We start from the raw sequence: 23,724 nt of genomic DNA on the forward strand, positions 1-23,724 counted from the left end.
GGCAGGAAACATGTTCCCAATGTTGGGGGAGTCCAGAACAAGGGGCCACAGTTTAAGAATAAGGGGTAGGCCATTTAGAACAGAGATGAGGAAGAACTTTTTCAGTCAGAGAGTGGTGAAGGTGTGGAATTCTCTGCCTCAGAAGGCAGTGGAGGCCAGTTCGTTGGATGCTTTCAAGACAGAGCTGGATGGAGCTCTTAAGGATAGCGGAGTGAGGGGGTATGGGGAGAAGGCAGGAACGGGGTACTGATTGAGAGTGATCAGCCATTGAATGGCGGTGCTGGCTCGAAGGGCTGAATGGCCTACTCCTGCACCTATTGTCTATTGTCTATTGTCTATTGTCCTTCCAAAAGACACTGTGTGGGGTTAAAAAAAGGGCAGGAGAAAAGTTGGGGGTGACTCCCATCAGGAATAGTTAAAATAAAATGAGAAAACGTAGCGTAATTGTCCTCTGTGAATCGCCCCAGTGTGTCGGGTGTGGATGCAGAACTGTGATAACATAGAGCTAGTGCGAATGGGTGATCGAGGGTCGGCGTGGACTCGGTGGGCCGAAGGGCCTGTTTCCACGCTGTATCTCTAAACTAAACAAAACTAAGAATCAGGCACTGTGTGCAGGAGGCAATTGAAAAAAGGATGGGAAGGATCATAACATTGATGACTAAAATTTGCCATTGATGACTAAAATTTGAAGGATTAACGTTTTACTTGCAGCCTGATCGAGGCCTCACCAAACAGGCCTCCTCATTCTCGGTGACCAGCAAAGACAAACACCGATACCTAACTCCGCAACACGACAAGGTAATGAATGTTTGTGATTGCTGTTCACTTGGGGCTGTACTCGGTACTGATCAGGTTGTTGTGCTGCTAATCATGGTGTGTACATTTACTATTGGTTGATGGACACAGCACGAAGACAGGCTCTTCAGCCCACCGAGTCCTCCTGCCTGGTCACAGGGGGAGTACGTGCAAACTTCCACGCAGACAGCATCCGTGGTCAGGATCGAGCCCAGTTCTCTGGCGCTGTGAGGCAGCGCCCCTAACTTGAGCCTCTCAGCTGCGCCCCTAACTTGAGCCTCTCTTGTTGCCATCCTCCTTCTCCCATTGGCGACTTGGGAACTGACGATCTCCTCTGCAGTTTATAGGGTTGACACGGTGGCGCAGGGGGTAGAGTTGCTGCCTCAGAGCGCCAGAGACCCGGGTTCGATCCTGACTACGGGTGCTGTCTGTACGGAGTTTGTGACTGCGTGGGTTTTCTCTGCGTGCTCCGGTTTCCTCCCACATTCCAACGACGTGCAGCTTTGTAGGTTAATTGGCCTCTGTAAATTAGACAATGGACAATAGATTTTAGATTTTAGAGGGATTTAGAGATACAGCGCAGAAACAGGCCCTTCGGCCCACCGGGTCCGCGCCGCCCAGCGATCCCCGCACACTAACACCCACGAGGGACAATTGTTACATTTACCCAGCCAATTAACCTACAAACCTGTACGTCTTTGGAGTGTGGGAGGAAACTGAAGATCTCGGAGAAAACCCACGCAGGTCACGGGGAGAACGTACAAACTCCGTACAGACGGCGCCCGTAGTCAGGATCGAACCTGAGTCTCCGGCGTTGCATTCGCTGTAAGGCAGCAACTCTACCGCTGCGCCACCGTGCCGCAGAAATGCAGGAATAGGCCATTGGGCCCTTCGAGCCAGCACCGCCATTCAATGTGATCATGGCTGATCATTCACAATCAGTACCCCGTTCCTGCCCTCCCCCCATACCCCCTGACTCTGCAATTATTAAGAGCTCTATCTAGCTCTCTCTTGAAAGCGTCCAGAGAATTGGCCTCCACTGCCTTCTGAGGCAGAGAATTCCACAGATTTACAACTCTGAGTGAAAACGTTTTTCCTCATCTCCGTTCTAAATGGTCTACCCCTTATTCTTAAACTGTGGTCCCTGGATCTGGACTCCCCCAACATTGGGGACATGTTTATTGTCCCTCGTGTGTAGGATAGAACTAGTGTTCAAGTGATCGCTGGTCGGCACGGACTCAGTGGGCCGAAGGGCCTGTTTCCGTGCTTTATCTCTAAACTAAACTAAAAGGTTCAGCCTCACTTGCAGCAGCCTTGCTGAAAGGCTGACGTTTCTCAGAAACATTTCTCTTTCTGGCAGCCGAGGGCAATTTTCATAGTTGAAACATCTTTAAAAAAATTGGCGTAATGTTAAAAAACAAACAACACAATTACTGTGGCCCACCAGTCAAACCAATGTTTATTCTTAAAAAATAGGTTGAAATCCTAGGCCTCGTTACTCAGCTATCTTCCCTATAGAGCACAGAAAATGAGTGCAGTCCCTCGAGTATTTTAGATGCGATCAAGAGGATTTTGTCTGTCCTCATTGTCAATTTTCTAAATGCACACTTTAAGTGTTTTTTCAATAAACGTGATTATTAATTGATTTATCTGGTTGAAGAGAAAAGGATAGGCCAGAATCTTAACTACATTTTTTATTAATATTTATAGAAAAAGCTTCTAAAGGATGATAGACTTTGCCACCATTCGTGTTTCTTTTGATTAAACCTCTTGCCCTAGATTCATTAAAAAATCGTCAACTTTCAATGTGGAAAATTACAGTTAGGCCCCCTTTGTGCTACAGAAATTGAACCCTTGTTTATGTAACTGACCTCCGCTCAGTCCATCTTAACCTACTTGATCTCCTGGTGGCTCAGCACTTCAACTCCCCCTCCCACTCCCAATCTGACCTTTCTGTCCTGGGCCTCCTCCATTGTCAGAGTGAGACCCAGTGCAAATTGGAGGAACAGCACCTCCTATTTCGTTTGGGTAGTTTACACCCCAACGGTATGAACATTGACTTCTCTAATAGATAATAGACAATAGGTGCTGGAGTAGGCCATTCGACCCTTCAAGCCAGCACTGCCATTCAATGTGATCATGGCTGGTCATTCACAATCATTACCCCGTTCCTGCCTTCTCCCCATATCCCTTGACTCCGCTATCTTTAAGAGCTCTATCTAGCTCTCCCTTGAAAGCATCCAGAGCATTGGCCTCCACTGCTTTCCGAGGCAGAGAATTCCAGATAAGAATTCCAGAAGAATTCTAACTTCAGATCGCCCTTGCTTTCCCTCTCTATCCCCTCCCCCTTCCCAGTTCTCCCACTAGTCTTTACTGTCTCCGACTGCATTCTATCTTTGTCCCGCCCCCTCCCCTGACATCAGTCCGAAGAAGGGTCTCGGCCCGAAACGTCACCCGTTCCTTCTCTCCAGAGGTGCTCCCTGACCCGCTGAGTTACTCCAGCATTTTGTGTTCACCTTGTTTATATAATCTCTCCCCATAATTTAATTAACTTCCAATGTTGGTTTTAGCAAAATGTACGCGTTACGTAGTTTTGCTAAAATCAACATTGGAAGTTAATTAAATCGTGGGGAGCGCTGTGCACCAACCACATCCTTGTGCAAAACCTAACCTACGTACAAATTTCCGATGTCTAGGTTGTTTCATCACCGGGCTGTGTCTGAGCCACATCGGCATTCCACACTATTTATTAAATGCTGCTCCAGCCCAACTTTAGTTAGGCCGCATTTGGAGTATTGCGTGCAGTTCTGGAAAGGTGTGGAAGCTTTGGAGAGGGTGCAGAAGAGGTTTACCAGAATGCTATCAGGATTAAGGGTATTGGCTCCAGGGAGAGGTTGGATAGACTTGGATTGTTTTCTATAGGTCGTTGGACATTGAGGGGAGACTTGATCGAATAATATTAATTTATTAGGGTCAAAGATGGGGTATAGACAAAATGGTGGGGTAACTCAGCGGGTCAGGCAGCATCTCTGGAGAAAAGGAACAGGTGACATTTTGGGTCAAGACTGCTCTTCAGACTCCATGTTCAGGTAGAATAGATAGCCAGTACATTTTTCCCAGGGTGCAAATGCTCAACACTAGAGGGCCAAAGCTATAAGGTGAGAGGAGGTAAATTTAATGTAGACGTGCGGGGCAGTTTTTTTACACACAGAGTGTTGAGTAGCCTGGGACACATTGCCAGGTGTGGTGGTGGAGGAGGCAGATACGATAAAGGTGTTTTAAGAGGTTTTTAGGTAGGCCCGTCGAGGGGCAGGGAACAGAGAGATATGGATCATGTGCAGGCAGATGAGATCAGTTTCATGAGGCATTATGTTCCGTACAGACATTGTGTGCTGTACTGTTCTATGTTCTCTATATCTGTAACTGTCGTTAGTGGGAACACGCTGTGTGAAAATTGGCTGCCGTGGATCCTGGTGCCTCCTCTAACAGGAGGATCAACAGGGATCATCAGGCAGTGAAGAAAACCAATGGCATGTTGGCCTTCATGACAAGAGCAGTTGAGTACAGAAGCAAAGAGGTCCTTCTGCAGTTATACAGGCACCTAGTGAGACCGCACCTGCAGTACTGTGTGCAGTTTTGGTTTCCAAATTTGAGGAAGGATATTCTTGCTATTGAGGAAGTGCAGCGTAGGTTCACTAGGTTAATTCCCGGAATGGCGGGACTGTTGTATGTTGAAAGACTGGAGCGACTGGGCTTGTATACACTGGAATTTAGAAGAATGAGAGGGGATCTTATTGAAACATATAAGATTATTAAGGGATTGGACACGCTAGAGGCAGGAAAAATGTTCCCAATGTTGGGGGAGGAGTCCAGAACCAGGAGCCACAGTTTAAGAAAAAGGGGTAGGCCATTTAGAACAGAGATGAGGAATTTGTTTTTCACTCAGAGAGTTGTGAATTTGTGGAATTCTCTGCCTCAGAAGGTTGTGAAAGGAATGAGACTTATCATTTAGAATTCAAACGAATTCTCTTCGCAGTTTAGATCGAAGATGGACACAAAATGCTGGAGTAACTCAGCGGGACCGGCGGCAACTCTGGAGAGATGGCTGTGTGACGTTTCGGGTCGAGACCCTTCTGGAGAGGGGTGTCGACCCAGAACGTCGCCCATCCCTTCTCTCCAGAGATGCTGCCTGTCCCGCTGAGTTACTCCAGCATTTTCTGTCCATCTTCAGTGTAAACCAACACCTGTGAACCACCAACCTTCCGACGTATGTCGTCTCTTTACAGTTTATCGCTCTCCAGAATGTTGAGCCAGTGGATCTAACACATGGGATATTCTCCCCAAACCTCGTGCTGATGTTTACAACCGTACTTTATTATTTATTTTTTTTCTTTAGGTGGATTCAAAGACTTACTCGCACAAAGATGAAGTGAAGATGTGCACTAAATGCACTCGTGTTGCTTCAGAAACTAACAAGGTTTGTTTTAATAGACAATAAATAGACAATAGGTGCAGGAGGAGGCCATTCGGCCCTTCGTGCCAGCACCGCCATTCAATGTGATCATGGCTGATCATTCTCAATCAGTACCCCGTCCGTTCCTGCCTTCTCCCCATACCCCGTGACTCCGCTATCCTTAAGAGCTCTATCTAGCTCTCTCTTGAATGCATTCAGAGAATTGGACTCCACTGCCTTCTGAGGCAGAGAATTCCACAGATTCACAGCTCTGACTGAAAAAGTTTTTCCTCATCTCAGTTGTAAATGGCCTACCCCTTATTCTTAAACTGTGGCCCCTTGTTCTGGACTCCCCCAACATTGGGAACAATGTGTTGAGAAACACAAGGAGATAGTCCGATGGACTTGGTAAGAGATGCAGTAGCCTGTGTAGTGCAGGTCCATCACCCTTGGTTCCAGACCCTTGTCATATTATCTATTTTGTCGGACCAACAGAGGTCACGACCTTTGTTGGGGGGGGGGGCCGAGATACCGGCCCTCAAAGTCGGCATGGAAGTCGGCTGTCAGAATAAATCTGCTGGCTCCGACCTGGCCAGAGTTCCAGAGCCCCTGCAAATAGACGAAAAACTGGGGTCACTCAGCGGGTCAGGCAGCATCTCGGGAGAGAAGGAATGGGTGACGTTTCCGGTCGAGACCCTCTTCGTCAGGTGAAGGAATGGGTGACGTTTCCGGTCGAGACCCTTCCTCAGGTGAAGGGATGGGTGACGTTTCGGGTCGAGACCCTTCTTCAGCAAGAAGAAGAGACTGAGGAAACGGTCTCGACCCGAAACATCGCCCATTCCTTCTCCGCTGGATGCCCCGCTGTGTTACTCCAGCATTTTGGGTCGGACGGAACTGTATCTCTGGCGGGAAGGAATGGGTAAGGTTTCGGGTCGAAACCCTTCGTCAGACTGAGCGTCAGGGGGAAGGGAAACGAGAGACATAGACGGTGATGTAGAGAGATTTAGAGCAAATGGATGAAAGACATGCGAGAAAGTAACGATGATAAAGTTAACGGGTCATTGTTAGCGGTGGTCCAGGTGAGGGCGAGTGCAAGTCCAGAGCCCCTGTCGCAGGGGGATCATTCGATCCGCCGTTCGGCCGCGGAAGTCGGCTAAGGGAACAGATCTGCCGGCTCCAGCCAGGCCAGAGTTCCAGAGCCCCAGCCGCAGGGGGCAAATTCAACCCGCTGATCGGCCATGGAAATGCCGATGAGGTGGAGATCGGCCTCCTCACCTGGCCTAGGCACCGCATTTTCCAGAAGTCGGTGTGGACCTGTGTGCTCGCCATTTATAGCCCTGAGTCTCCAGGAATTAAAGGTTAATCTCCAGGATACTGAAATCAGTGTGAAAACCAGTTTAAAAATAAAAGGATCATCAGTTCGCTCTGTGACGGTGTGGGTTTCCTGACCTGCTTGTCCTAGGTTGATCAACAAGTTTTGATACCATCTGGCTTCAGTTTGATCAGACACTTGGCAATATTGCAAGTTCTGTCCTGTCCACTGTGTAAACCTGGTCTTTGTTTTTATTTTTCCAGGCAGATAGACAGTTTTCAAAAGAAGACTTGAGTTCTTATACTGGGTATCTGCAGTCTGCCACCAAGGTTGGTGTTGATAGAATGGACGCACAAACGCTTTCAAACAACGTGGGATAATCTGATCCATAAAACTGTGCTTCTAACCCTCAGCTAATCCCCAGGGTGGCGCAGCGGTAGAGCTCCTGCCTCACAGTGCCAGAGACCCAGGTTCAATCCTGTCCTCGAGCGCTGTCTGTGTGGAGTTTGCACGTTCTCCCTGTGACCGCTTGGGTTCCCTCCGGATGGTCCAGCTTTCTCCAATATCCCAAAGGCGTGCGGGCTTGTAGGTTAATTGGCCTCCGTTAATTGACACTAGTGTTGATGAGTGTGGGATAACACGGACCTGGTGTGCGGCTGATCGATGGTCGGCATGGACTAGATGGTGCGAAGAGCCTGTTTCCATCTCAACTCAACTAAACTCAACTAACCTAAACCAAACCGCCTCTGATAATAGGAAAAAAACCCCCACAGATGCTGGTTTGAATCGAAGGCAGACACAAAATGCTGGTGTAACTCAGCGGAGACAGGAAGACTAGTGGGAGAACTGGGAAGGGGGAGGGGATAGAGAGGGAAAATAACTTCAGATAGTTCCTGCTTCCCCTCTCCATCCCCTTCCCCTTCCCAGTTCTCCCACTAGTCTTCCTGTCTCCCACTACATTCTCTCTTTGTCCCGCCCCCTCCCCTGACATCAGTGTGAAGAAGGGTCTCGACCCGGAACGTCACCCATTCCTTCTCTCCCGAGATGCTGCCTGTCCCGCTGAGTCTATCCTTTTATTCATCTTAGTAAACGTCTGCATTCATCGTTCTGTGGAACTGATTTTCAGTTAACTTCTGTAGAAACAAACGCCTTATGGTCCAAATTTGAAAATTTGCTTTCTTGCAAAAATTAAATTGAAAGTAATTTGGAGTCTTGAGTTGAATACAAAGCGCTGGAGTAAACCAACGGGTCAGGAAGTATCTCGGGTGAGAATGGATTGGTGATGTGTTGGCCTGAGTCCCTACTTCAAGCTGGAAGGTCACCTCACTATTCCCTCCACAGATGCAGGCTGACCTGCTGAGTTACTCCAGCACTTTGTGTTCTGCTCATTCTACTTGAACCCAGGTCTCTGGTGCTCTAAGGCACTGCCCATTTACGTCTGAACTTTCCCAATCTAAAGTCCTGTCCAAATGTCTTTTAAATGTTAAAATTGGCTATTAAATGATATAATGTCTTTTAAATGTTATACTTTTAAATGTTATAATGTGTTTTATAGCTTATAATATCGTATAAATGTTATAAAGTGTTTGAAGTGTAATCAAGTCTTATAAATGTTATAAAGTTTAGATTAGAGATACAGTGCGGAAACAGGCCCTTCGGCCCACCGAGTCCGCACCGACTAGCGATCCCCGCACGTTAAAACTACCCTATACACACACGAGGGACAATTTTACATTTTATACCAAGCCAATTAACTTTGAACACCTGTACATCTTTGGAGTGTGGGAGGAAACTGAAGATCTCAGAGCAAACCCATGCAGGTCACGGGGAGAACGTACAAACTCTGTACAGACACCACCCGTAGTCAGGATAGAACCCGGGTCTCTGGCGCTGTTAGGCAGTAGTTCTACCACTGTGCTGCCCTATTTAAAAGTCTTTTAAGTCTATTAAATGTTATCTCTTTTAAATGTTGTAATGTGTTTTAAAAATGCTATGTGTTTTCGGTGTTACAATGTCGTATAAATGTTATATTGTCTTTGAAATAATATGTCTTTTAAATGTTATAACGTGTTATAATCCCTTTCAAATGTTACAATGTGTTAAATGTTATAATACCTTCAAATGTTATAATGTGTTAAATGTTATAATGCCTTTTAAAAATGTTATAAAGTCTTTAAAATCGAATTTAATCTCTGGAAAAATCAGCGGGAACAAAAGTTAGGCAGCATTTGCAGTTTCTCCAGGAACAGGTCAGTACTTAATAGCCAACATCTAGTTGGGGCCTGCGTTCTTTGGATCAGCTTGCAGGAGATTTGTTCTGTTCCTGTTGCTCTTCAGATTGTGATGGAATTTTCAGGTTAATTAAGTTCCATTGGATGGTCTTAGTGGAAAAGTTTTTTAAAATCCAATTGCCTTGAGAACTGGAGAAAGTCAGCAGTTCCCCGGTTAGCTAGCGTGGACTTGCTGAATGTTGCTCTTTGGAATAAACAAAAACTACTGATTATTTCTTCAGATGGATAACCGATTCCCATCGCAGGAACAGAGTGCCCACTCGGGATATCTGCGATCTGCCGCCAAAAGAGACCAGGTTCGTATCGAATCAAGTGAGGTCGGAGAGTCGCCAGTCGGAGGCAGGCCGTAAATGCCCAGAATCCCCGGGAAGTACTGGGAGAGTTTGCAAAGGAGTCACGATTACAGGATGGGGGTTGGAACGAGCATTGGGCTTTTCTGTTTTGCTGGAATGTTCCGTAGGCTGAAGGATTTAGAGAATTATTAGTTGACCGATTGGACCCGTTGGGCCCAAACCTCTCCTGCATTGGTGCAGCACCCTCTCCTCCCCCCGCCCACCTCCCCCCTCCCCCATGATGAGAGGGGATCTTATAGAAATGTATAAAATTATAAAAGGACTGGACGAGCTAGATGCAGGAAAAATGTTCCCAATGTTTGGGGAGTTCAGAACCAGGGGCAGCAGTTTAAGAATAAAGGGGAGGCCTTTTAAAACTGAGATGAGAAAAAACGTTTTCACCCAGAGTTGTGAATTTGTGGAATTCTCTGCCACAGAAGGCAGTGGAGGCCAATTCACTGGATGAATTAAAAAGAGATTTAGATTGAGCTCTAGAGGCTAGCGGAATCAAGGGGTATGGGGAGAAGGCAGGCACGGGTTACTGATTGTGGGTGATCAGCCACGATCACGATGAAATGGTGGTGCTGGCTCGAAGGGCCGAATGGCCTCCTCCTGCACCTATTTTCTATGTTTCTATGCATCACCATGTCATGGCTGGAGTCACAGACCGGAGTTTGCCTTGACTTAGAACTGTTTGAACTGCCCAGAGTTATCATTGTTACTATTTTGCATATCTTTCATTCATTGTTCTTTATCTCTCTACATCATCATTTATATATATATATATATATATATCTCTCTCGTTTCCCTTTTCCTTTATTAGTCTGAAGAAGGGTCTCGACCCGAAACGTCACCCATTCCTTCTCTCCAGAGACGCTGTCTGACCCGCTGAGTTACTCCAGCTGTCTGTGTCTGTCTTCAGAATTATTCCTTTGTGTTTTAATTTGTGACTGTCTTTCATTCAGGTGGAAAGTAGCTTCCCCGAGAGGAGTCCACACCCAGCATTTGTACGGGCTTTCTCCAGGAGTGATCAGGTCAGTACTGTCACCCTCCCACTTGTTTTAAATGTGTCTCAGTGCAGGCAAGATGTCTTCCATTTATACAGTGTCTACTGTTCACATTATAGACAATAGACAATAGACAATAGGTGCAGGAGTAGGCCATTCAGCCCTTCGAGCCAGCACCGCCATTCAATGCGATCATGGCTGATCACTATCAATCAGTACCCCGTTCCTGCCTTCTCCCCATACCCCCTCACTCCGCTATCCTTAAGAGCTCTATCCAGCTCTCTCTTGAAAGCATCCAACGAACTGGCCTCCACTGCCTTCTGAGGCAGAGAATTCCACACCTTCACCACCCTCTGACTGAAAAAGTTCTTCCTCATCTCCGTTCTAAATGGCCTACCCCTTATTCTCAAACTGTGGCCCCTTGTTCTGGACTCCCCCAACATTGTGTCCCACAGTGCACAGCAAAGCACAATGAATGACATCCGTTTAGTTGTGTAGGAAAATAACTGCAGATGCTGGTTCAAATTGAAGGTAGACACAAAATGCTGGAGTAACTCAGCGGGTCAGGCGGCATCTCCGGAGAGAAGGAATGGGTGACGTTTCGGGTCGGGACCCTTCTTCAGACTGATGTCAGGGGAGGGGGCGGGACAAAGATAGGATGTAGTGGGAGACGGGAAGACTCGTGGGAGAACTGGGAAGGGAGAGGGGAAAGTGAGGGACAGAAGGACTATCTGAAGTTAGAGAAATCAAAGTTCATACCGCTGGGGTGTAATGTCCCGCCCCCTCCCCAGACATCAGTCTGACGAAGGGTCTCGACCCGAAACGTCACCCATTCCTTCTCTGCCGAGATGCTGCCCGACCCGCAGAGTTACCCCAGCATTTTGTGTCTATCCTCTGGCAACTCGTTGTAGAAACCCCCACCACCCTCTGTGTGAAAAAGTTGTCCCTCAGGTTCCTATTTAGTCTTTCCTCTCCCACCTTAAACCTGTGTCCTCTGGTTCTTGATTCCTTTATACTGGATAAAATCCTCTGTGTTTGCCCTACCTATTCCTCCCATGATCTTAGACACCTCTATAAGATCACCTTAGGTGATCTCACCTCCACTGCACACTTAGGAATAAAGTTCTAACCTGTCCAACCTCAAGAACCTGCAGGTACTACAGCACCGTTTAAGAAACATTTAGACAGGTACATGGATAGGACAGGTTTAGAGGGAGAAGGACCAAATGCAGGCAGGTGGGACTAGTGTAGATGGGACATATTGGCCAGTGTGGGCAGTTGTGTTGCCAACTTCCTCACTCCCAAATAAGGGACAAAAGGTGACGTCACTTCCCCGCACCCCACGTGACCTCACCCAGCCAGCGGCCACGTTCTCCCGCTCCACCAACGGTAGCCGCCCAGGCCGGGAGGCGAGTTGCTACGCAACCTCCGTTCGGCGAACGCACTCGGCCCCGCTCCCCGAACACACTCCGTTAGCCTACACTGTCCGGGCCTACAGCGGCCTGCGGGCCTACAGTGTCCAGGCCTATAGCGCCTCCCGAGCCTAATACGGGACAAGGGCGGTCCCATACGGAACAAACCAATTTAGGCCAAAATTCGAGATGTCCCAGCTAATACGGGACAGTTGGCAACCCTGATGGGCAGGTTAGGCCGAAGGGCCTGTTTCCATGCTGTAAGATTCTGACTCAATTGTCTTTGCAATTCCTTCACCACCTTCTCTGCAACCATAAACTAACTTTCCCAGTTCAAACGAGGGGTTTCAGATCTGAAACGTTAACCCGTTTTCTCCACAGATGCTGCCTGACCTGCTGAGTGTTTCCAGCATTTTGTTTTTATTTCGCTTTTCCTAACATCTGCAGCTTTTTGTACTTTTAATTTATAATTTTTTGATGTTTAATATTTTAAACTTCCAATTGTCTGCCTTTCAGGTGGACTCGGGTACATCCTCATTAGAAGATCAGAAATCATACACGGGATACCTAACCAGAAGCGATCGGGTCGGTATCTTGATTTTTTTTCTTGATTTAAACTTGTCTTTTATTATAAGAGAAAGCTCTGCCCTGTTCTTTTCATTAGAGATGCAACATTGCCCACCGAGTGCAGGCTGACCATCGATCACCCATTCACACTAGTTCTATGTTATCCCACTTTTGCACCCTCTCCGATTTTACAGATGCAAATTTACCTGCAAACTGGGAAATGTCAGAGGAAACTGGAGCACAGCCACGTAGTCACAGGGAGAACGTGCAAACTCCACACAGACAGCACCCGAGGTCAGCATCGAACCAGGCCTGTGCCGCCCAAATACCTTCCAAATGGCGCCTATAAAATCGCCAAGGAGTCGCCTATTGTTTTGCGGGCACAGTGGTGCAGAGTTGCTGCCTCACAGCGCCGAAGACCCGAGTTCGATCCTGACTCCGGGTGCTGCCTGTATGGAGTTTGTACGTTCTCCCTGTGACCGCGTGGGTTTTCTCCAGGTGCTCCAGTTGCCCCCCCACACTCCAAAGGATGCAGGGTTATAGGTTAATTGGCATCTGTAAATTATCTCGAGTGTGCCGGATAGAAGTAGTATACAGGTGATTGTTGGTTGGCTGGCGTGGACTCGATGGTTGTACCTCTAAACTAAACTAAAATATGTTGAGGGTATAATTGTTATAATATAGCAACCCTGGGTGCTGAATTGCTGACTACGTGATAGTCAGACTATCGTTAATCGGCCGACTGGACTTTATTTTGCACCTAACCTTATTCCCTTAATCCTGTATCTGGACACTGTGGACGGCTTGATTGTAACCATGTGTAATATTTCCGCAGACTGGTTGGCACGCAAAAACAGCTTTTCGCTGTACCTCGGTACACGTGACAATAAATTAACCTCGGACTCAAAAGGTGCTGGAGTATCTCAACGTCTTGACCCGAAACGTCACCCATTCCTTCTCTCCCCAGATGCTGCCTGGCCCGCTAAGTTACTCCAAGCATTTTGTAGCTACAATAGACAATAGGTGCAGGAGGAGGCCATTCGGCCCTTCGAGCCAGCATCAACATTCAATGTGATCATGGCTGATCATTCTCAATCAGTACCCCGTTCCTGCCTTCTCCCCATACCCCCTGACTCTCCCTCTACAGGGAGAGGTTGGACAGATTTGGATTGTTTTCTCTGGAACACTGGAAGGTCACCTGTCCATGTTCTCCAGATATGCTGCCTGGCCCACTGGGTCCCTCCAGCACTTTGTGTCTCCCTATGTAAGCCAGCATCTGTGGGTCCTTGCTCCTCTGTCTATAAGCACAGGTTGCTGTGGGGGGAGCTGAACTATCGCGGAGATCATAATCATCATAATCATTTCACAAAATGCTGGAGTAACTCAGCAGGTCAGGCAGCATCTCAGGAGAGAAGGAATGGGTGACATTTCGGGTCGAGACCCTTCTTCAGACTCGACCAGAAACGTCACCCATTCCTTCTCTCCTGAGATGCTGCCTGACCTGCTGAGTTACTCCAGCATTTTGTGAAATAAATACCTTCGATTTGTACCAGCATCTGCAGTTATTTTCTTACATCATCATAATCATACTTTATTAGCCAAGTATGTTTTACAACGTACAAGGAATTTCATTTGCCCGACAGTCATATCAATAAAAAACAACAGAACACACAAAATATATTTTAACATGAACATCCACCACAGTGACTCCTCTGCGTTCCTCACTGTGATGGAAGGCGGGAAAAAAAAGGTCAATCTCTTCCCTTCATTGTCCTCCAGCGGTCGGGGGCCTCGAACCTTCCGTTGCCGGGACGATCTTGACTCCCGTAGCCGGAGGTCGGGCCTTCCTCGTCAGGGCGATCAAGCTCCTGCATCGAGGGGGTGTCTCAGCTCCCAGATTGCATGAAACAAGTGCGATCATCTGGACCAAGGCTAGGATCTAGATTCTCCAACTGTGGAGATGGGTGGGCGCGGCCCGGTTGGAGTCGATGGTCTTCCCTCTGAAGGAATTGCTTCTTCTGCAACCCAGGAGCCTGTACGAAGCCAGACATTAACTCACACCCATCGTTGTCTACCATCCAGGTGCCTGTAAAGCTCAACTCAATCGAAGAATCTACCTCTTGCGTTGGATATCACAAGACTTCCCTGGCAGGCGACAAGATCAGGAGTTCCAGCTTACAGCAGGTGTGTCCACTAGCTGAGCAAGATAGGCCACTCGACCCTAAAAACCGTAGTGCGTCACGGCGCCATTTTAGTAGGCAGAAACGTGCAGAAACATTTAAAAAGAAAAATAACAAAAATCTGTGAATTGATAGATGAGATACATTCTGCATTTTAATGGTATCATCACACATACTGTTCCCCCAAAACACTGATTACACTGCGAGAGGCAGAACGGGCGGCGGGTTTTGCTTACTAAAATGGCGGATGTTACGCTCCTTTGCGCACTACACTTCAGTATAGGCGATTTTGATGGAGTGGTCCATCTTGCTCCTCTAGTATCTTTGGTCAACTGTGAGCAAAGACCCGGTGGTTTAGAAGGTAGAAGGTAGAGCACAGGTGCACAGCACACCCTTCAGCCCTCAATGTCTGTGCCAAATATGATGCCAAAAAATAGGAATTTGCACATTCTCCCTGTGGCCATTTGGGTTTTCTCCGGGTGCTCCAATTTCCTCCCACATTCCAGGTTTGTCGGCTAATTGGCTTCCGTAAATTGTCCCTCGTGTGTGGGAGAGAACCAGTGTGCAGGTAATCATTGGTTGGCGTGGACACGGTGGGCTGAAGGGCCTGTTTTTGCGCTGCGTCTCTAAAACTGGAGGATGTAGGTTGTGAACGATCGGTCAGTCCTCGGGTTGTAAGATGACTTTGTTTCAAATCTCCTGCGCAGGCTGAGAGAGGATTCCCAACCAGGGGCAACTCCACGCCACCAAACAAAGATGTCTACTCCCAGACAGCTGACAAGCAGGTGAAGGTAAGGCCCGAATCCACCCAACCTCCCCCCTGGAGCTGAAACCCTCTAATCTAAGGCAGCATACTGCGAAATCTACTCCGCACCCTCTCCAAAGCCTCAACATCTGGACTGGACAAGCTGGATGCAGGAAAAATTGTTCCCAATGTTGGGGGAGTCCAGAACCAGGGGCCACACAGTCTTAAGAATAAAGGGGAGGCCATTTAAAACTGAGGTGAGAAAAAAAACTTTTTCAACCAGAGAGTTGTGAATTTGTGGAATTCTCTGCCACAGAGGGCAGTGGAGGCCAATTCACTGGATGAATTTAAAGGAGAGTTAGATAGAGCTCTAGGGGCTAGCGGAATCTAGGGATATGGGGAGAAGGCAGGCACGGAGCACTGATTGTGGACGATCAGCCATGATCACAATGAATGGCGGTTCTGGCTCGAAGGGCCAAATGGCCTCCTCCTGCACCCATGTTCTATGTATCTATGTATCTTTCCTCTAATGGGGCCACCAAAACCACATGCAATACATAGACATAGAAACATAGGTGCAGGAGTAGGCCATTCAGCCCTTCGAGCCTGCACCGCCATTCAATATGATCATGGCTGATCATCCAACTCAGTATCCTGTACCTGCCTTCTCTCCATACCCCCGATCCCTTTAGCCACAAGGGCCACATCTAACTCCCTCTTAAATATAGCCGATGAACTGGCCTCAACTACCTTCTGTGGCAGAGAATTCCACAGATTCACCACACTGTGTGAAAAAAAAAATTCTCATCTCAGTCCTAAAAGACTTCCCCCTTATCCTTAAACTGTGACCCCCTTGTTCTGGACTTCCCCAACATCGGGAACAATCTTCCTGCATCTAGCCTGTCCAACCCCTTAAGAATTTTGTAAGTTTCTATAAGATCCCCCCTCAATCTTCTAAATTCCAGCGAGTACAAGCCAAGTCTATCCAGTCTTTCTTCATATGAAAGTCCTGCCATCCCAGGAATCAATCTGGCGAACCTTCTCTGTACTCCCTCTATGGCAATACTGCAAATGCGACTAAACCATTGACGAACTGTACACTGCAAGGGCCAGGAAGCGAGCGGGCAAGATCATCTCTGACCCCTCTCACCCTGGCCACAAAATCTGTGAAGCACTTCCCTCTGGAAGGCGACTCCGGACTGTCAAAGCAGCCACAGGCAGACATAAAAACAGCTTTTTTTCCACGAGTAGTAGCTCTACTCAATAACCAAAGTCTGTAGTCTGTTTTTTGCTCTGGTTTATTTTCACCCCACATGTTTAGACCGTAATGTTGTATCCTTATTGTTTTGAAGTGGTTATGCTTTATTCTTAATTGTTAACTGTATGTTTGTGTTGTCATTTGTGAGCGGAGCACCAAGGCACATTCCTTGTATATGCACACACTTGGCCAATGAACTTATTCATTTATTCATTCACAGCTGCATCATGACTTCCTGACTCTTGTACTCAATGCCCCGAGCAACGAAGGCAAGCATACCGTTCGCCTTCTTTACCACCCTTTCTACTTGGGCTATGAAGTTGGAATCCAAGATGCCTCGGCACATCAATGCTGTTGAGGGTCTTGCCTTTAACTGTACGCTGTCTCCTTGCATTCAACTTCCCAAAATGCAACGCCTCACACTTGTTTGGATTAAACTTCATCTGCCATTTCTCCGCCCATTTCAGCAGCTGATCTGTGTGTCACACTGTGTCTTTTGACCACTTTCCTCACTGTCTGCAGCTCCTCCAGTTTGGTATGGTCCCGACCCAAAACGAGTTTGGTATGGTCCCGACCCAAAACGTCATGTATCCATCTTCTCCAGAGATGCTGCCTGACCTGCTGAGTATCTCCAGCACTCTGTACAGTAACTTCCTCCATCTGGAAGGCTGCCTCTACTTCATTGCCTCTCATCACTCTCTCAAGAAGAGAGAGTTAGATGTAGCTCTTGGGGCTAACGGAATCAAGGGATATGTGGGAAAAACAAAAAGGAGGTACTGATTTTAGATGATCAGCCATGATCATATTGAATGGCTGTGCTAGCTCAAAGGGCCGAATGGCCTACTCCCGCACCTATTGTCCTATGTTTTTTCCATGGTAGTTTTGTGGGTTGGTTGACTTTATTGCAAAGATAAACCTTTGGAACTTGTAAAAGGTCTTTTCAAGAGTCTGAAAACAGGGGGAGAAGCTGTTCCTGAATCTGGTGGTGTAAGCTTTTGTATCTTCTGCCTGACAGGAGAGGGAATGACTGGGGTGGGACAAGTCTATGATTATGTTGGCTGCTTTCCAGAGGCATTGTGAAGCGGAGATGGCCATGGGGAGGATGATATTGTAAGAAAATAACTGCAGATGCTGGTACAAATCGAAGGTATTTATTCACAAAATGCTGGAGTAACTCAGCAGGTCAGGCAGCATCTCAGGAGAGAAGGAATGGGTGACGTTTCGGGTCGAGACCCTTCTTCAGACTGATGTCAGGTTGGCGGGACAAAGGAAGGATATAGGTGGAGACAGGAAGATAGAGGGAGAACTGGGAAGGGGGAGGGGAAGAGAGGGACAGAGGAACTATCTAAAGTTGGAGAAGTCAATGTTCATACCGCTGGGCTGCAAGCTGCCCAAGCGAAATATGAGGTGCTGTTCCTCCAATTTCCGGTGGGCCTCACTATGGCACTGGAGGAGGCCCATGACAGAAAGGTCAGACTATGTATGTCTGTGTTGGACTGGGCTACATCCACAAATCTCGAGGGGGAAAAAAAACTGCAGATGCTGGTTTAAATCGAAGGTGGACACAAAATGCTGGAGTAACTCAACGGGACGGGCAGCATCTCTGGAGAGAAGGAATGGGTGACGTTTCGAGTTGAGACCCTCGACCCAAAATGCCACGCATTCCTTCTCTCCCGAGATGCTGCCCATCCCGCTGAGTTACTCCAGCATTTTGCGTCCACAAATCTCTGGTGGTCTTGGGCAAAGCAAGATGCCAATCCAAGCTGCGATGCGTTGAATGTGGAGATTAAGCCTGAGCTGTGGGGAGTGAGAGGCCGGCTGGCCTGGAGGGGCGGATGGAGAAGGTCCAGTCAATGATCTTCAGTCATTAGGACACTTGTGCCCCTCTTGTTCCTTGACAGACCGAGAGAGGATACCCAAATCGGCACACCTCCAACTCACTGCACAAAGACCTCCGTCAACAGGCGGCCAACAAGGACAGTAAGGTGAGGTGGTTTTGTCCTCGCCTCTAGGCCGTGAGATCATCCTGACGTTGCCTCTGGTGACTTCAGGATCTGTGCTGGTGGAGCGGGATCTGCCATCTGCCGGGGGGGGAGGGGAATCGAATCTCACGCCACGGTGCTGAATGAACGTTGACGCGCGCGTTCACGTGGGGATGGCGAGGGGAGCTGTGACGAGCGGTGAAGGTGCTGGAGATCCCGCAGGGTTGCCGACTTTCTCGCTCCCAAATAAGGGACAAAAGGGTGACATCACGCCCCCCCCACGTGACCTCACCCAGCCAGCGGCCCCCTGCTCCCGCTCCACCAATGGCGGCCGCCATTGGTGGAGCGGGAGCACGTGGCTGCTGGCTGGGTAAGGTCACGTGGGGCGCGGGGGGGGAGGCGGTGACGTCACCCTTTTGTCCCTTATTTGGGAGTGAGGGAGTTGGCAACCCTACTAATACGGGACAAGGGCGGCCCCGTACGGGACAAACTAATGTAGCCCAAAATACGGGATGTCCCGGCTAATACGGGACAGTTGGCGACCCTAAGATCCCGCGTGAAGGTGTGCCGCCCACTGTAGCTTCCAGCCTTCTCGAGGGAAACTCAAGGCAGCGGGAACGGTCCCAGCGGCGGGGGCAAGGTCAGATTCTCGGATACCCCACTACGTTTTATTAGCGTGAAGCAGTGAGCATCTCCTCCTGGACCCCTCCCCCACTCCCTCCACTCCCCTCCCCCCCCCCCCCTCATCCTCCCCCCCTTCTTCTCCTAAGCATCTCCTATCTGTGGAATTCTCTGCCACAGAAGGCAGCAGAGGCCAAATCACTGGATTAATTTGAAAGAGAGTCGGATAGAGCACTAGGGGCTAACGCAGTCAAGGGATATGGGGAGAAGGCAGGCAGGGGCCACAGTCTTAAGAATAAAAGGGGAGGCCATTTAAAACTGAGGTGAGAAAAAAACTTTTTCACCCAGAGAGTTGTGAATTTGTGGAATTCTCTGCCACAGAGGGCAGTGGAGGCCAATTCACTGGATGAATTTAAAAGAGAGTTAGACAGAGCTCTAGGGGCTAGTGGAATCAAGGGGTATGGGAAGAAGGCAGGCACGGACCACTGATTGTGAATGAATGAATGGCGGTGCTGGCTCGAAGGGCCAAATGGCCTCCTCCTGCACCTATTTTCTATGTCTCTACGTATCTTTCCCTCTCTTCTCCCAGACTCTTTCCCCCAACCTCCCCCTGTTCTCCCGCACCCTCCTCTCTCTCCCCTCCCCCCCTCCCCATTCCTCTCACCTCCCCGACCTTCCCTCTCATCTCTTCCCCAATTTTCGTCCACACTCCTCCCCCCTCACCCCCCCTCCTCCTGGACCCTCCCTCCCTGATCCCTTCCCCCCCCCCCTCCTCCTGGACCCTCCCTCCCCATCCCAGATCCCTCCCCCCCCCCCCCTCCTGGACCTTCCCTCCCTGATCCCTTCCCCCCCCCCTCCTCCTGGACCCTCCCTCCCTGATCCCTTCCCCCCCCCTCCCTGATCCCTTCCCCTCCCCCTCCTCCTGGACCCTCCCTCCCCATCCCAGATCCCTTCCCCCCCCCTCCTCCTGGACCCTCCTCACTCCCACATCCCACTCCTCCCACCCTCTCTCCTCCCCTCTCCCCCTCCCACATGTCTTATCCCCGACCTCCTGATCGGAGGTAAAACGGCGAAGTTTCCTAAACACCTTCTTGCAAAAAGATGTTTCGGAAACTGCGCTGTGTCGCTGCGTGAAGCCCTCTCTGGAGAAGGCAGGAGGTGTCCGTGCTCCCGAGAACGCCCGTGTGGGCTGCAGGAAGCTACGAGGTGAACGTGTGGGCCAGCAGACAGCGCCTTGGAGTTTCAGTGTATTCTTTTCCACTCTCCCCCCCCCCCCCCCCCCCACAGACTGACAGAGGAGTCTCGCTGAGGAGCAACGCAGACTCGCCCAGGAAAGATGCCTCCCCTCAGATGACCAGCAGGCTTGAGAAGGTACCGACCGTAGCTGTCCTTGAGTCAAGAGAGTTTTCTTGTCATATATATATAAACATAGCACAAAAAGTAAGGAAATTTGTGTTTGGTAGATTATTTCTTTGTTGTAACAATGCTTCTTGGCAATAAATCTTATACCGTTGGAAAGCCTGTTTATTTCCCTTTTAAATGGTGCCACATTTGTAAGGAACATGCATTTGTGGGATGAGCAGCAGAGCTGAGTATATGGGTTGCGCCCATGAAAAATTTGCCAAATCTTCTCTGCCAATGCCAAACAGCTTATTCTGCTGTTGCTATTGACTCTTGTTTTGAGCTTCTGGTACCCCCAGGTGCTGACAAGAATGGGATGCCATCCCACAACAGTGTGTGACCAGGCTGGTGACCAGCATGAGGAGGAGGTGCCAGGCTGTTATGGCTGTGTATGGTTCTTCCACACGCTACTGTGGCTCCTGTTTATTAAATGAATAAATTGTTAAATTGCCAATATGTCTTGTTTCTTCAGACTTCAATCATCCAATCCACCAAACAACACCGAACAAGAGTCAATGGCAGAATAAGCTGTTTGGCATTGGCAGAGATTTGGCAAATTTTTCATGGGCGCAACCCATATACTCAGCTCTGCTGCTCATCCCACAAATGCATGTTCCTTACAAATGTGGCACCATTTAAAAGGGAAATAAACAGGCTTTCCAGGCAACAAAGAAATAATCTACCAAACACAAATTTCCTTACTTTTTGTGCTATGTTTTTATATGTCCCAAATACAACAATGTATCACAAAATATGTAAACATAGTACACTGTAAATAATAGTAAGAATAGTAATAACTAGACCAAGTGGACCCGTTGGGGCCAAACCTCTCCTGCATTGGTGCAGCACCCTCCCCCCTTCCCCTCCCCCTCCTCCTTCCCTCCCCCTCCCCCCCTCTCGTGATGTGGGGGGACTGCAAGGCTGCCTGGGTTCCCTCTTCCGAGCTCCCCTCAGATCATAAGACGTACGATACGATACGGTAGAACTTTATTTATCCCAGGAGGGAAATTGGTCTGCCAACAGTCATAAAAACACAAGACACACGGAATTAAAGTGACGAGTGGAAAGTCCAGGAGAGAGGGGATGGGCAAAGACTGGGGAAGGGGATTCAGTCGACCCCACGACAGAAGGGGGAGGACGGGTTGTACAGCTTGATAGCCACAGGGAAGAAGGATCTCCTGTGGAGATCCAGGAACAGAATTCAGCCACTTAGCCCGTCAAGTTCTGCTCTGCCATTCGATCATGGCTGCTCTATTTTGCCCTCTCAAAACGCCATTCTCCTGCCTCCTCCCATCATTGAACGTCGGTGGTGAACAAAGAAAAAGACCAGCGTTCAGAATGTATATCTTGCGGCATTATGGTTACAGAGGAAAAAGTCCAATGTCCGCAAATGGGGTGGGTTGGAAGATCAGGCTTGCATGCGATCATATCGAGGTGAAGGGGATACCATGTGAATACATAGATGCAAATGTATGAATCGGAGCAGAGGTTGGCCTCTCGTTCTCTCCCCTCTGCCCCACCATTCCGTAAGATCAGGGTGGCGCAGCGGTAGAGTTGCTGCCTTACAGCGAATGCAGCGCCGGAGACTCAGTTTCGATCCTGACTACGGGCGCCGTCTGTACGGAGTTTGTATGTTCTCCCCCTGACCTGTGTGGGTTTTCTCCGAGATCTTCGGTTCCCTCCCACATTCCAAAGACGGACAGGTGTGTAGGATAGTGCTAATGTGCGGGGATCGCTTGGCAGCGCGGACTCGGTGGGCCGAAGAGCCTGTTTCCACGCTGTATCTCTAAATCTAAATCTAAAAATCTAATTCAGGTCTGACCTCAATTCCACTTTCCAGCCTACCCAGGGATGATCTTTCACACCCCCAATGTCAGTCATAATTTTATAAGTTCTCGGAGCAGAATTAGGCCATTCGGCCCATCAGGTCTACCCCGCCATTCAATCATGGCTGACCTATCCTTCCCTCTCAACCCCATTCTCCTGCCTTCGCCCCATAACCCTTGACACCCGCACTAGTCGACCAGATCGCTCAGTGTCTCGGGACTTTGCAACCTGCTGCAACTATTGAGATCACATAACCGGGGGCTGAGCGTACTAATTAATTAATAGCTGACGTTTATCTCCAAACTCAAGCACAATTAGGCGTTGGCAGAAGGCGTTGAAAGGCTGGAGCGATTGGGCTTGTATACACTGGAATTTAGAAGGATGAGGGGGGGATCTTATTGAAACATATAAGATAATTAGGGGATTGGACACATTAGAGGCAGGAAACATGTTCCCAATGTTGGGGGAGTCCAGAACAAGGGGCCACAGTTTAAGAATAAGGGGTAGGCCATTTAGAACGGAGATGAGGAAGAACCTTTTCAGTCAGAGAGTGGTGAAGGTGTGGAATTCTCTGCCTCAGAAGGCAGTGGAGGCCAGTTCGTTGGATGCTTTCAAGAGAGAGCTGGATAGAGCTCTTAAGGATAGCGGAGTGAGGGGGTATGGGGAGAAGGCAGGAACGGGGTACTGATTGAGAGTGATCAGCCATGATCGCATTGAATGGCGGTGCTGGCTCGAAGGGCTGAATGGCCTCCTCCTGCACCTATTGTCTATTGTCTATAAACGGGCATTTATTTCTTCAGACCCTGAATGCATGTGTTGGTCTCCATTTCCTTGACAGACTGACAGAGGATTCTCGAACAGATCCACTTTAAACTCCCCGAACAAAGAACTCTGCCCACCGCCGCCCGACAAGCCCAACAAGGTAAGGCCGCTCTTGTACCTGTCCTTGGGTTGCGGGTGGGACTGGCGAGGTGGCGTTGACCGGCCCGGCTGGACGAGTCGATGGTGGGTTTCCGTACTGAGCTGCTGATGCCTGTGTGTTTGTGGCCTGGCAGTCGAGGTCTGTGGTTCTGTGGCGATGAAGGAATGTCGTGATGTGTGCTCGAGCTTCTAACTGGAGAAGATGGCGTTCGCAAGGCATCATTGTTAGAGGTTGCAGCCGTGGCAACGTGTACGCAGTGTAGCTCTGCGGTCCGTCCAACACACGACATTGCTGAAAATGAATATTGTATAAAAACTTTTACAAGTAATGGCAGAAAACGCAAACGCAAGGGCATTGTACTAAGGGCAGCGTGGTGGTGCAGCGGTAGAGTTGCTGCCTTACAGCGCTTACAGCGCCGGAGACCCGGGTTCGATCCCGACTACGGGTGCTGTCTCTACGTTGATTGTACGTTCTCCCAGTGACCGCGTGGGTTTTTTCCGAGATCTTCGGTTTCCTGCCACGCTCCAAAGACGTACGGGTTTGTAGGTTAATTGGCTTGGTATAAGTGTAAATTGTCCCCAGTGTGTGTAGGATAGTGTTAGCGTGCGGGGATCGCTGG

General features: G+C 48.9%; 1 protein-coding gene across 4 annotated transcripts in view; it reads left to right on the forward strand.

The window, feature by feature from the left end:
* LOC144611317 (uncharacterized) overlaps nt 1-23,724 on the forward strand; it is a 136,802-nt gene that overhangs the window by 20,607 nt on the left and 92,471 nt on the right. For 3 of the 4 annotated variants that reach the window (XR_013549509.1, XM_078430364.1, XM_078430366.1), the window contains 11 exons: nt 712-798; nt 5,192-5,272; nt 6,824-6,889; nt 9,073-9,147; nt 10,149-10,217; nt 12,119-12,187; nt 14,252-14,353; nt 15,057-15,140; nt 18,254-18,337; nt 20,243-20,326; nt 23,022-23,105. Coding sequence is in view for 3 of the 4 variants with exons in the window: in XM_078430364.1 (XP_078286490.1) it covers nt 712-798; nt 5,192-5,272; nt 6,824-6,889; nt 9,073-9,147; nt 10,149-10,217; nt 12,119-12,187; nt 14,252-14,353; nt 15,057-15,140; nt 18,254-18,337; nt 20,243-20,326; nt 23,022-23,105 (885 nt within the window). In the remaining variant the exon portion in view is untranslated. The remainder of the gene's footprint in view (nt 1-711; nt 799-5,191; nt 5,273-6,823; nt 6,890-9,072; nt 9,148-10,148; nt 10,218-12,118; nt 12,188-14,251; nt 14,354-15,056; nt 15,141-18,253; nt 18,338-20,242; nt 20,327-23,021; nt 23,106-23,724) is intronic. The other variant, XM_078430365.1, reaches the window with a different exon arrangement.

This window comes from Rhinoraja longicauda, chromosome 40 (genome assembly GCF_053455715.1).
Source record: "Rhinoraja longicauda isolate Sanriku21f chromosome 40, sRhiLon1.1, whole genome shotgun sequence".
NCBI classification, from domain to species: domain Eukaryota; kingdom Metazoa; phylum Chordata; class Chondrichthyes; order Rajiformes; family Arhynchobatidae; genus Rhinoraja; species Rhinoraja longicauda.